The sequence below is a fragment of the Leptosomus discolor genome, chromosome 11 (assembly GCF_034619465.1).
Source record: "Leptosomus discolor isolate bLepDis1 chromosome 11, bLepDis1.hap2, whole genome shotgun sequence".
NCBI classification, from domain to species: domain Eukaryota; kingdom Metazoa; phylum Chordata; class Aves; order Leptosomiformes; family Leptosomidae; genus Leptosomus; species Leptosomus discolor.
In genome coordinates, this window is record NC_141401.1 from 11,967,013 (window position 1) to 11,979,857 (window position 12,845).

Consider the following 12,845-nt stretch of genomic DNA (forward strand, 5'->3'; position numbering starts at 1 on the left):
CTATTATACTTCTGTGTTTTTTGAAAAATATTACAACAATCTTTGTTTAAGAAATAAAAAAACAGATGGAAATGTCAAAAGACTATCGAAATTCATACCAAAGGAAATAGCATCAATCATTGCAAAAGGCCAAACTAACCTCTCAATAGCAGTAAGAACCAAATGAATAAGAAATGTGTTGTTTCAATAGCACCGAGACACGACTGCTGATTTTTCTCATTGCCTGGCACATGAACTCAATATATATGTATAATTAAAAATGATCTTTCTTATTCTGACTTCAAGCCTGTGTTTCTTGTGGTGCTGTTACAGTTCATGCATGCTTCATCTGCACTCCCATAACTTAACTAGCATTTCTTTTTGCAAATGGAGGAGATGTGTTTTGGTTGTCCATTGAAATGCATTTTTATATGCATTCATTTGTGCAGATAAGCACACAAATCTGAAAATAAGTATGTCTTGCAGAGAGACTGTATTTGTATGTTGTGTTTTAAACAATATTAACTTTGAGTTCAATACCTTGAAGCATTAAAAATCACAGTACTGATCAGTTGTTTGAGCCTGTATGGATTGCTGTGTAAGGGTAAAAAGGTTTTCTTCAAGTTTTTTCTAAGGCACTGTTTCTATGTTCACACGGGTGTGAATGCCTTTCTGGACAGTATGCTTCAGGTGATCATTTAGGCAGATTTTTTGAGGAAAATATAGAACAAGAACTTTGGACTTTTTTTTTAAAAAAAATCTATTAAAATTTTTCAATTTGGGTCACTTGGACAAGGTTTAGTTTTTTCTTAAGTAACACCCTTTTGAGAATATTCAGAAATATTTATCCATCTTATATCATACCTCTAATGAAACATTTTTTTTTCTACCTTAAGATTATAATTTTTACCAACATGAATTTTTCTGGCAGAACATCCTAGTATGATAAAAATATCTTTGTATAACTCCGCTTGTAAAGATATAGCTCAGGCCTATTAGCTCTGTCAGCATTAGCTGTACTGGTATAGCTTGGCAAAGTCACACTTGGATAATTGCATTCACATGTGATGACTCTGCCAGCAGCACTACAAAGCAAGCAAAAATTTCATCAGTGTAGACAAAGTCTTATTTATGCTATTCAAATTTGTACTCTTACTGCAAAAGAAAAAACATAGCAGATTTATAGTCTGCCTAATTTAAGGAAGTCTTGTCAGAAATGTGTTCGGAACCACATTTCTTGTCGCTGCAAATTGCTTTGCCTTAGGTCCTGCAAAAAGGCCTACATTGTCAGACAGCTCCTACAGTGCAACGAGCCCTTCCTGCTGCTTAGAATACACGTATGCAGCACCAACAACATTTTACTGTCTATGATCTGCCATAGTGACATTTGTTCAGTTAGTGTTCCCCAAAATAGTATTATATAATAAACACTTAACTAAATTAATTTGTTTGAAGAAGTCTAAAATTATCCAAGAAGCTGAGAATGATCTTAATAGAACCGTACGTGAATGGTCCTACAGAAATCATGCACTGTGTAACGACGTCTGAAGGGATCGCTCCTTTCTGCTAGCAGGACAACTTTCCAGAACGGATATTCAAAGTACAGAATTTATATTCTATTCACTTAATTAATGTAGCCTTTCATTTTGTATTGGCTTGCACCCCAAATTAAATACCATCCTAACAATTTCAGTAAGCTTTTGATGTCATGAAAGTGAAATCAGTATTACTAGGTAAAACACAAAGAAAACACTTGAAACAAAGTATTAATAATAATAAAAAGCTATCATGCTAATTCCTTTTAACAGCCAGAGAGATTGCTCCTTATGGCATGTGGGGCCAAGTACTCCTTCCCCCACCTCAGGAAACAGTCTTACTGTGATGGGCATATCAGGTCTGCAGGTTCAAACACAGCAGTATTTAGCAAAGTGTAGCTGTTTTCTCATATGTAATTCTAATCACACTGCTCATCTGAGTAGTTCTACAACCTCAAGTGTGCAGGACATGAGGTCTGCAGCTTACTTTTGGACAAACACTGTAGCAATTATTAAGAGTACAATCCATTTCCAGATTTCAGTTAGGTAAAACCAGTTGCGTTTGTGCAGTTTATCATTACAAAAGAAACAAAATCAAGAAAATATAGTGTTACTTACCTATAGACAGACATCTTACTCTTTCCCTGCACAACATTTGGCGTTTTTAATCAATGTGTACATAAATGAAAAGAAAAAAAGCAGATTATCATACTGTCCTTTGTAGTTCTCTTTCAAAACCTCTTGATGATAGTCCACAAGGAAATAATAAATTGCTTCTATTGTGGAAAGGTATGTATCTGGCTTTCCCTTCTGATGACGCCAAAAGCAAGTTCTCCTTGTCTTCAACTCAATTTGCAGTAACCCTGTCAAGAAAAAAACATGACATAGATTAGACAACGTGGATTTGCATATGGGATGCCAAACAAGTCTTTAGGTTTGTTTTCGGAGTTTGCTGCTAGCCTGCTAGATGTCTGCATAGCATGCAAATAATTTCTCTCCCTGTACCTCCATTTTTCATCTGCAAAATGGAGGCAATAATTTTATCCTCCTTTGTGGACCACTTTGAAATTTGATGAAAAAGTGCTGTAAGTTCTAAGTTAAAATCCTTATATTTGCATTTAAAACTTACAGGTTATCCTTTCATTCATGCAGCCTCACAGCCCTCAGTAAACTGCAGGGTCTCTTCAGATGGGAAGAGTGAAACCCACACCTAACAACGACTCATCAATGTTCATAAAATGATTTACAAACTTAACCTCTTGCAAAGCTAATACTTTTCAAGTGCTAAACAGAATCCCTTAAACTGTTAGTTTTGCTGAACTAAGGAATATTTGCTGAGAGCCAGACACTTTTCTGGCTTTATGCTTGTTAAGTAACTGAAACCTCACAGGGATTACTTAGGAGTAAGTGTGACAGAATCTGGTCGTTAATTTTATTAGAAACTAAAAGCATTCCCACTTCAGATGAAAGAAAGAAATCTGGTCTCTGTATAGCACATGAAAAACTTTTATCTACTATAGTCTCTGTAACTGTTTTATTATTCAGATGAATTTTAAACATATCTTGGTTTTTATGTCCCTTAAGATGCACGAACTACTCAAAATTAAAACCACCTTAATGTGTAGTCACTTTGTAAACAGGATGGGCAGTTGGATTATAAAGAATAGTGCACACACCTGTCAGTAATACCAGGATCAGGTTGTAAAACTATCTTTTTACAAATGTTCAATAGTCTATGTTTGTTGTGGGATGGTTTAGCACAAGTAACAAGAGCACAAATAACAACAAGGTTTAAGAAGTGCTTGGAAGTTATGGATAGAGAAGTTTGGACAGAGAAGTTTCAGTAAGGTCCAAACTCAGGAGTGCAAAGTGACCTATGACCCAGCACTTGTAATTCTGTACTTCTTACCTTCAAACTACGTTTTAATCCTTTCTAGTGTAATTGCAAGATGGATTTACTTGTTTGCTTTGCAGTTAGTAATGTATGATTATCTTGCATAGTAAAAGAAATCTCTCCTACAGTGTTCTTAAAAAACCTGAACAGCAGGAGATTCCATCACTGAATTTAAACATTATCATTGGCATTTTGGAACCAAAAATTCAAAATAACGTAGTCTAATTATTACCTTTAATAATCCTATACATGCGTATTCAAACTAGTACTAGGACACTGCATTAAGCTTGTTTCTCTCAAGAGGTTTCAATACTTTTCAAGGCAGAAAGGGAAGGAAGCACAGAAACTTTTTTAAAAAAAACAAACCAAACCAAAAAAAACCCCAACTAAAGCACATGTATGATTCAGCCTTGTAGAAGGGAATGTATAAGCTAATAAAATAAGACAGTTGGCTAATACAAAGTGGATCAAACTTACAGGGCAAAAATACCAAAGCAATCTGTTTCTTTAACAACCAGGTTGATATTGCCAGTAAGCTGCATCGCTCATGCAAGAAAGTAATCATTAACATTAGATGCGACTGTTTCCTTTCTGATCCAGTGATCACTTTTAATGAAGTCATCAATCCTAGACATTACCAACTTTCAAATATTTCCTGTCTTCAACACAACTGATTTAGTTTTGCTTTCTAAAGATATATTACACCACTTTTCCACAAAGATATGGAAGTATTTTTCTGTCCAAGTTTTCTAGACTTTTTTTTTTAGATTGATGTACTTATTCGCTTTCTCTTGCAGTACAATTAGCTAGATTTACTCTCTATATAAATGCAAGCTTACAAAACACGAGGCTGCTCTTTACATTTTCTTGGCTTCGTTAATGTTTCCATTCAGTACTTCTTGTAACTTAATCTTTCTGAATAAGTACGGCAATTACTTTTTATTTGGAATTACGAACACTCCTTTTTGAACTTTAACATATGAGGAATATTTCCTTGGATGATGACTTCATTTGTAGATGAAGTGAAAAATGACAACAGTTCTCTATTTTTCATGTATGTACAACATAAAAATTTCATCAGTTTATGCCTAAGGAAACTCTGCCCCATCCATCTAGGAAGTCAAAATTGCAATCTCTAAAAGGAGTATTAATGCAACTGAGGTCCTTTATGACAGGCACTAAGGAAAGCAATGAATGCACGGGTTGTGCACACTGTACTGCTGCACTGTGCCCGCTGTCCGGAGGGCAATATTCTCCCCTGGGTGTGGATAAGGGAGACTCACTTGCATGGCACTAGTCACACCTTACAGCAATCCTGAAAGGTGCTCAGGGGAACAGAAGACTGGAATACAGCTGGAACAGAGATGAAGTTCTAGAAAGGAGGGAAGAGTCCACCAGATCAGCATTAACATGGGGTAACTGGAAACCATTAAGAGCTCCAAAGTAACACCAATCACAAATTTTAGACTGATACACTGCATAAGCTTTCACAGAAATCTTCAGCTCCCCTGGCTGCCTGTTACTTTTCTTAAAGTCATCCTTTTAAAATAAGTTCCAAGTGCTTTAGAGCAGCTTGGAACATGCAATCACTCTAATTCTACAGTAACACTTCAATTTATTTGATAGAGTATGTTTTGTGTTAAATGAAATACGTAGTAACAGGATTTTAATTAGCCAATACATTACAGTAATGTGGGATTCTTTAATAAACTGACTGGACAGCAAGGCAACATTCATCTTGCATGTAAGAAGTCTGTGAAATTCCTTGTAGGGCCCATTGCAAAGAGGCACTAGTAAGCAGTTACATATATTGCGTTTAAACTCCATAGCCTGCCTCCCAGCTAGGTGCACCTTTTCCACTAATGAAAGGATTTCCAAACTACTGTTTACCTCAAAGGAAATGGAATGCTATTGCTAAATTGTTTTTTATCTTTTCCGGGTTTCTTTACAATACTTAAATGTAAACTTCTTGTAATGAATCCAAGACAAAAAACCTTTGCAGAATTACAGATTTTGCTTTCAGAGATGGGAGGGAGTGGAGGGCAAGCAGGTGTTCCCCCTTTGTCTGGAAAGCGGTGAGGCCATTGAAATGGCCATGAAACAAACAACTTCACTCACAAAACAAACCAACCCAGGACACACTTGCACCGTATCTCCTAGATCCCTTGCTCACCTTCTAGTGGCCTGACTGCCACTAGCGCGTACAAAAACCCTCCCCCGAGTCTCCTGAAAAAGCAGATAGCCACCTGCAAAGGAAATCTTTCTGGCTTTCTTCAGAGGTCATTCAAACTACTGTTCTTCTACTGTCTAACGTGACAGCTTCCATTCTGTGAGACTGAGGAAATGTTACAATAGAGCAGTGGGAGAAATAAATGTAAACGCTTTCTTAATACTAGTCTTACCATTTTGCAAAACAAATTGTACGACATGAAAAGTAATGGAGTCTTTGGCTCAGGAAGTCTTCTACAGCACTGCAATAGGCTGCTGAACCTTTCATCTATACTCAGATACAGGGTTAGGTATACACACTTACAGCATGCTCAGGTCTGTAATATAGACATGTATTTCCCTTAATCATTTCTGTACCAGTAACATCTCAATATCAACTTTTTTTTTTTACCTTGAAGTCGTTCATCAGTTATTATTTTGTTGGTTTGATTCCAGGTACTGTCAATAAATATTATTTTCTTCAGTCTAGAGCCTTCACTTCCATTGCTTGAGGCACATTCATTTAGGTATTTTTCTTCTTCTTTAGGTTCTATTTTTGCTTGCTTAAGAAATGGCTCTCCGGAACAGTCATCGCCATTATCACAAACGCTTTTCTTAGTGTACTTTTGGAGATGCAAAGCAATATCTTTTACTGAAACTGAATTGGGGCCAGGAAATACAAGTGCTATCTAAATGTAGAAAAGAAAGAAATCTGAGTGTCAACAAAATCTAATAAAACACCAGGAACTGTTTCATTAAAGAACAGAAATTTTCTATCCTGCCCACAAGTAGGATATTAAAAAGTATTCTATTGTCTAAAAGGATAAAAACCATGTTAAAATAATGAATAAAGATACTTGTTAGAGATCTTTAATTAAATGTCACCTCTATGCCTCTACTACCAAGTCTAATACTTCTGTAAAAAAAAAAAGCTTTTTCAGCCAAGACAATGGCATCAGCCCTGAGGAAGTTCAAATTTCACTTGTCGTTGCAGTAAATGGGGCAGGAAGGCCATAAAGAAAAGTCTCTTGTTTCATTCACAAATTCAGAACTAATTTCTTCTGCCCCTGTGTCTAGTGCAGGTCCCACAACTACCTTACACAAAAAAGACCAGTGATGGCCTTATTTAGCATCTTTCCAGTAGCTTATTGCAGCGTTCACAATCTGTGACTTGGAAAGCCTGGACACTACAAAGTCACTGCAACTCCTTCCCACTTTTGCCTGCTTTCCCCATTGCTCTTTCTGCTTCTTTTCAGCTTCCTGTCTCTTTGCCACCTATGCTTTCCTTGATGAAAATAACACCTCTATGGGACGTGCATATTACCCTCTTCTTCATGCAGTCAAACAGTAATGGAAGTGTTAAGGATGACACTGAATGTGCAAATACTAGATTTCAGATTAAGTACACCATCTAAACGGGCATATAAATCCAAGTTCAGAGCTTGCTTTTTTCAGGCTTTGTGCTGACTGTGAGAGACATTAGTTGCATTTTAGTAGGTTTTGTCTGTAATAGGGAATGTTAAAAATTTTGAGAAGTTTAAATACTGCAGCTGCTGAGTATGACGAGCACAACCCTAACCGCTGTTTAACTTGCTCTAAGTTGAACACTTTCATATCTTTGCACAAAATATTTATTATGGTACATAATCAATCAAATTATCCATTATCTGAGGTGGTGAACATAGGCAATTCAAGGTGGTTAGGTAGTGCTACAGTTTTTCTAAGCTTTGGAGGACAGTCCGTAACCACTGCACATTTGTAGGCCCAAGCTTTGAGCGAGCGCATGGTGGAGTGGACTGGATTAACAGAGTCGTGCTTTCCTCCCTCCCCCTCCCAGGAGAGTGCAGTACCTCTGCAGGAGGAAGCACAGAAGGTACCGCTGCATCTCCCCAGCACAAAGCCCAGCTATCTACGTAGAATTTCTTACTTCATGTCGTTTTTCTTCATATTCTGGAATACAAGGGTAGTTATAAATTGTAACATCATCAGATGCCAGAAGCTTAGCATGCACAGCGGTGCTTTTGCCATCTGTTTCATTTGGGTGTTTAATAATGTCAATCTTCAAAGGTAACTACAGCAAGAAAGAAAAAGAAGAAAGAAGCAATGTTTATGATCATATATACAAGCACAAAAACTTGTACAAAAATTTATGCAAAATACGGAAGAAATCCCTATGGGCATGTAATTAAGACATATTTGGCAATTTTTGACAACGTCTTTGTTTCGATAGGTTTAGAACTGGAGACCAGTGACAAGAAGCACCTGTCACATTCTCTCAGTTCACAAGTACGCAATGAATTCAACTTTGAATGCTGCAGCAGTAGTGTGGTAAAACCTATAGAAATAGTATCACTACAGTAAATAAGATGTGATCTTAATTTGAGCAATATAATGGTCCTAAATATGAATACTTATCTGAATTACGTATTCACGCTATTGCAAAAATGGCCATTTCAATGAAAATACACCTAAATTCACCAGGTCAAATTTCCAAAGTAACTTCTACAGTATTTTCACAATGCTTTCAAACTACAGAGGGTCTTCAAAATGCATTTGAGTTCCTAGGTCATTTTACAAAATGTCTCAGTCCTCTTCGATGGTTTCTCCAGGTATTTTAGCTGAAAGGCATTAGGTTTCGTAGTTTACGTTTTAAGAGTGGTTATTGGAATTATACAGCCATGACATTTAGGAATGCCTTTTAGCTCACATTTTATGTTAAATGCACTCTTGGTTATGGACAAATTGTATTTTTTGTTCACGATATACTCTGTTCTGGCCAGAGTTCTTAGAAACTGCAGAAGGAAGGTAAGAGCGCTGTGAAGAAACTTCTAAGAACTAAGTGAAAACCTAGCCATTTGCATGAGAAGCTGAGTGACTTCAGCTTATCTTCTCATCTAGTAGATACATAAATGTTTATGTGAGGACTGGAACACTATCAGTGTCTGTACATGTAATTCCTCAAATAAGAACAATAATTTTATCTGTTGTTTATTTATACTCATAGCTGTGTTAAAGAATCAGAAAAGAAATTGTCCCAGACAGACTGTCTGTTCTCTTTCCTCAGTAACTAAAAGGCACAAGAATATTATAAAAAAATCTGTAAGAAATATTAACCTTCACAGTTGGAATTTCTTTGGTCGGGACAGTTTCAACAGGAACAAAGCACGTATAACAATAAAACATCCTTGAACTACTGCATCGGGGGCATTTTGATCTCCCAGTCTTTTTTGCCTTTTCAAGTACTTCCTGCGACGCTAACTGTAATTGTTGAAGTGGGTTGTCTTGAAACGATGATGGAGTCTGCAATTCTAGACTTTCCAACCGTTCAGTATTTCTTCTTGGTCCTTGACAGTTTTCTTCATTTAAAAGTGTAGACGAATTTAAAGACATGGTTACCTGAAACAGACAGTATGTTGTAGCTGTTAAACAAAAATCCAATATATTATCAACTAATTTATGGGAAATGATTCTGTATGATCCTGTTTAGAAAAAAAAAATCATCAGAGAAGGTATTTCCTATAAAAGAAAGAATAATAAAATAATCTGATTCAGTTGTTATAGCACCAAGAACCCCAAGGAGATTTCAGGAGAGCATGAGATAAACAGCTAGTGAGAACTTGAGGTCTGTATCCTTAATGCCCATATATGCACATTCATCATTTTACTGAGATAAATTATTCCACTGACTTAACTCGTGCAGAATTATGTATTTTTCTGTTGGTATGACCAGGGTCTAAAAGCTTGCGAAAACACTGGTAGACACTGTTTACCTGGATAAGCAGTTACATTAGTCTTGAGCATGACTATTGACAATGAATTAAATGTCTACAGGACAGAAACCTGTAAGAGAAAGTTAACTGTATGCATTTAGATCTCTATTCTGAAATTTATTGTGTGTGGACAAACCAAACTACCTGCGTGAAATCACTGTTTACAGAATGTTGTGAGATAAAAGAAATCTTCCAGGAGCAAGGCTTGAGGCTGAAAAATTAGTCCCAAGCTAAACCACAGCTTTGGTGCTCCATATAGCAGATAGTAAGCGCTGACCCAGTCTAACTCATTCTGCAAGTCTGTATTTATTTAGGAACACCAACGGATTTTTTTCAGGCTTTCTTCAGGACAGATGTTGCCTCACCCTCTGCACCTGGCATGAAATTTTCACTGTGTACTCTGAGTAACGTATCAGAAACACACCCAATCCAGACAGAATTGGTACTGCTGCGTGCTGAGGTTCACAGTCACAGTTTTGGTGACATCCTTCTGACTAGATCACTTGGGGTCCTCTCTGGTCTTCGAAGCGGCCCACAGTCAGGAGCCTGCACAGCCTGCAGTAGTTATAAACTGCCGTTTGCATTCTGGGCTGCATCACTTAAAATGAAAAGTCATTCTCAGTATTTACTTTCAGCTAATTTCGGTTTACTTTTTCATGTCAGGGATCACACTTGTGAAATGATGTAACAAAACAGTCACGTTTAACAAAAACAAACAAACAATAATTCCTGAGATGTGACCCAAAATTAAGTGCTTAAATAAAACCAAGTGCAGTTTAATTGAAAAATAACAAAACCAAAACACTCGGCTAGCTTTCCAATAAAAATTTAAAATTAATCCCAGAAAAATCAGTTGTTATTTTCTGGTAAAATTAAAAACTCGTGCATGCTATGATACCTTCCCCTTCCCTGCTGACAAGCCCTAACTTTTGAAAGATCAGGGATGTCCATTCAAATAAACACAAAAGCTATTATGCACACAGATTTTATAGTGCAATTTGCTTTTCTTGCTCTGAGATAAACCAAATACACCCTGCAGCTCAGGCTAACCCATACTATTATCAAGTTTCCTCAAGAAGCAAAGAAGGCGAGAGGCCCTGTAATTTGACATGCATTCCCAGCCTGCAAACTGATTCTTTTCAGTCTAATGTCTTATGGCACTGTGGTGTTCAACTGTGACACCCTGAAGCACTTTCGTTATTGATACTGACAAGAGATATGCTGCTCTAACAGTATAGGAAAACTTTTGTGGTCTCAAAATACTCGCTGTTCACAAGGTCACAGCAGTATACAGACAGCATACTTTTTTTTTTTTTTTTTTTTAAAAAAAAAAAGCAGCAATAGAGTTTACACAACTTGTAAGATCCAAATCTCGATTCAGACTAACATTTTAAGGCTGTAAATAACAAGTCCATCCACACCTGCTCTCCAAAACTCAGATAAACCACTGCCGGAGGGCACCCTCCACAATCCAGCTGCAATTCTAAAACAAAACCCCGGTCAGGACACAGGGATTTTGTGTGAAGTTCATGCGGCGCCAGGAACCACGCTCATCCCCGCTCACTGAGGCCCGCTGAGCGATGGGGAAGCCACACGGTCCGGCCTCCGCCGGCGGCGGTGACAGCCTCAGACGCGAGCGAGGGGAGCGCGCGTCCCGGCGGTTCCCGGCGCTGGTCCCAGGGCCGCCCAAAGCGGCCTCAGCTTCCGAGGGCGATCGCTGCCTCCTGCCGCGGGCCGGCCTGGCCGGCGGCGCTGCGGGGCCGCCGCCCTCCGCGACGAGAGCTGCCAGGCCGCCCCGCGCGCGGCCTCCAGTCCCCGCCACCCCCGCCTGCCCCTCACGGATGCGCGGCCGCCGCGCTGTGCTCCTTCCTCTCTCCTTCCCCCGGCCCCCGTGGCCTCGACGTCCTCGCGGTGGGGCGGGGAGCTCCGCACCCGCTCCGCTCCTCATCCGCTCCACACCCCGCTCCTCACCCGCTTCCTCGGCTCCGGCCCCTCCGCGGGCCGGCGCTCGCCGCAGAGGGCCGCCCGGATCTTGTGCGGCCCTCGCAGGCCCCGGAACGAAAGTGTCGGGCTGGGCCGCCGCGGGGAGGCGGGGGCCGGAAGAGTGTGCCCGGGAGAGTCTTTTTCGGCGGGGAACGGTTGCTAAGGGCCCTTAGTGACGGCGCGCGCGGGCCTGGAGGCCCGTGCGATAGACTGACAGGCCGACTGACAGGCTGACTGGCTGACTGACAGACTGACAGGCCGACTGACAGGCTGACTGGCTGACTGACTGGATTTTGTGTCTGTCCGAGGGCCTCCCGCCCCGGCCCGTCTTTCCAACCTGACCAGAAACCACATCCCATTAGTTACCTGCAGGGGAGAACTCGGCCCTTTCCAGCTGGTTTCCCTTCCAGGTTTTCCCAGCCCGTGTGAAGTGTCTCCTCGCCTCACTCTCCTTGAGGCGTTTCCTCCACGGGAGGCGGTACCGCCCTGCGGGGTCTGTCCACTGAGTAGAAGTACCTGGAAACCATTGCGATAGGAGGCTGAAGGTTTTCTTTCACTCCCTCCAGGAAAGCTAGAGCAGTTAGGGTTTTTTACCCGTGTTACTTTTTCCCATCTAGTAGTACACTTAATGCACGTGTGCGGTTCACACCAGGGGCTGGAAGGACTGTGTTGCTGTATTCCTTCCTTGTTTTGCATCTCTCTCTAAATAGGACATGGGATCTCTGTGGAATTCCTTGGCCTGGGTGAGGATGCTGCTCTTCAGTAGCACTGACCCAGTATTCAGTGTTCAGTAACTGCGTTTTTAGGCCAAAGTGACTAAACTAAAACAGTAATTTTGGTATAGAGAATATTTCTCTCGGCTCAGTGAAATAAAGTCTGTGATATATTACTTGTAGTAGCCTTAGGGGAGAAGTTGACATTGTAGGCAGATTTTATGCCAAACTTTGATCTCAGTTACACCCCAAAAACCTCACTGACTTCGGTGGTATTACATTCAGTGGCAGAGGTTTTCTACCAGCATTCTGTTGTTATTTACTTTGTTTTGACTTGATCAGTTTTCCATGCTAGCAGTATGTAATACATTGCAGTAGTAGGAAAAAATGGCTACATTTCACCATATTTTTTTATCTGCTTATGCTGTGACAATAAATCTTGGTGTGCAGTAGTTAATTATGTCGAAATAACAAAATGTTTATTGGACACAAAGAAGACTCTTATAATACTTCCTAAAATTGCCAAACTTAATTATAGTAGGTTTTACTAAGTGTACCATCTCTTACTTTGTCTGAATAATTTCTTTGGGTGCTTAATCCAGAACTTGGTGTTTGGGAACAAACAAAGCCTGCTCGTTAGTTAAAAGCAGGCTCTGAAATCTGAATTATGCCTTTGTATACTTTTATTCTGTACAGTTATTTGCACAAACGCTATGACATTAACAAACCCATTTTTAAGAATGGTTGCTATAGAATTTTTGTT

The 12,845-nt window shown here is 39.6% G+C and overlaps 1 protein-coding gene across 1 annotated transcript; it reads right to left on the minus strand.

Moving 5' to 3' along the window:
* Positions 1 to 2,069: 2,069 nt before the first annotated feature.
* DTWD1 (DTW motif tRNA-uridine aminocarboxypropyltransferase 1) lies at positions 2,070 to 9,006 on the minus strand. The gene is made up of 4 exons (XM_009951100.2): positions 8,731 to 9,006; positions 7,544 to 7,687; positions 6,029 to 6,305; positions 2,070 to 2,377 (listed from the first exon to the last, which is right to left on the minus strand). The coding sequence occupies exons 1-4, from the start codon at positions 9,004 to 9,006 to the stop codon at positions 2,148 to 2,150; spliced, it is 927 nt and encodes a 308-aa protein (XP_009949402.2). The 3' UTR covers positions 2,070 to 2,147.
* Positions 9,007 to 12,845: the final 3,839 nt, after the last annotated feature.

Excerpts from the sequence above, each read along its gene's own strand:
- DTWD1 (XM_009951100.2), bottom strand. The coding sequence starts at position 9,006 with ATGTCTTTAAATTCGTCTACACTTTTAAATGAAGAAAACTGTCAAGGA. Across the intron at positions 6,306-7,543 it reads ATGAAGAAAAACGACATGAA|ATAGCACTTGTATTTCCTGG; the intron begins GTAAGAAATTCT and ends TTCTACATTTAG. Across the intron at positions 2,378-6,028 it reads AACTGATGAACGACTTCAAG|GGTTACTGCAAATTGAGTTG; the intron begins GTAAAAAAAAAA and ends TTTTCTTGACAG.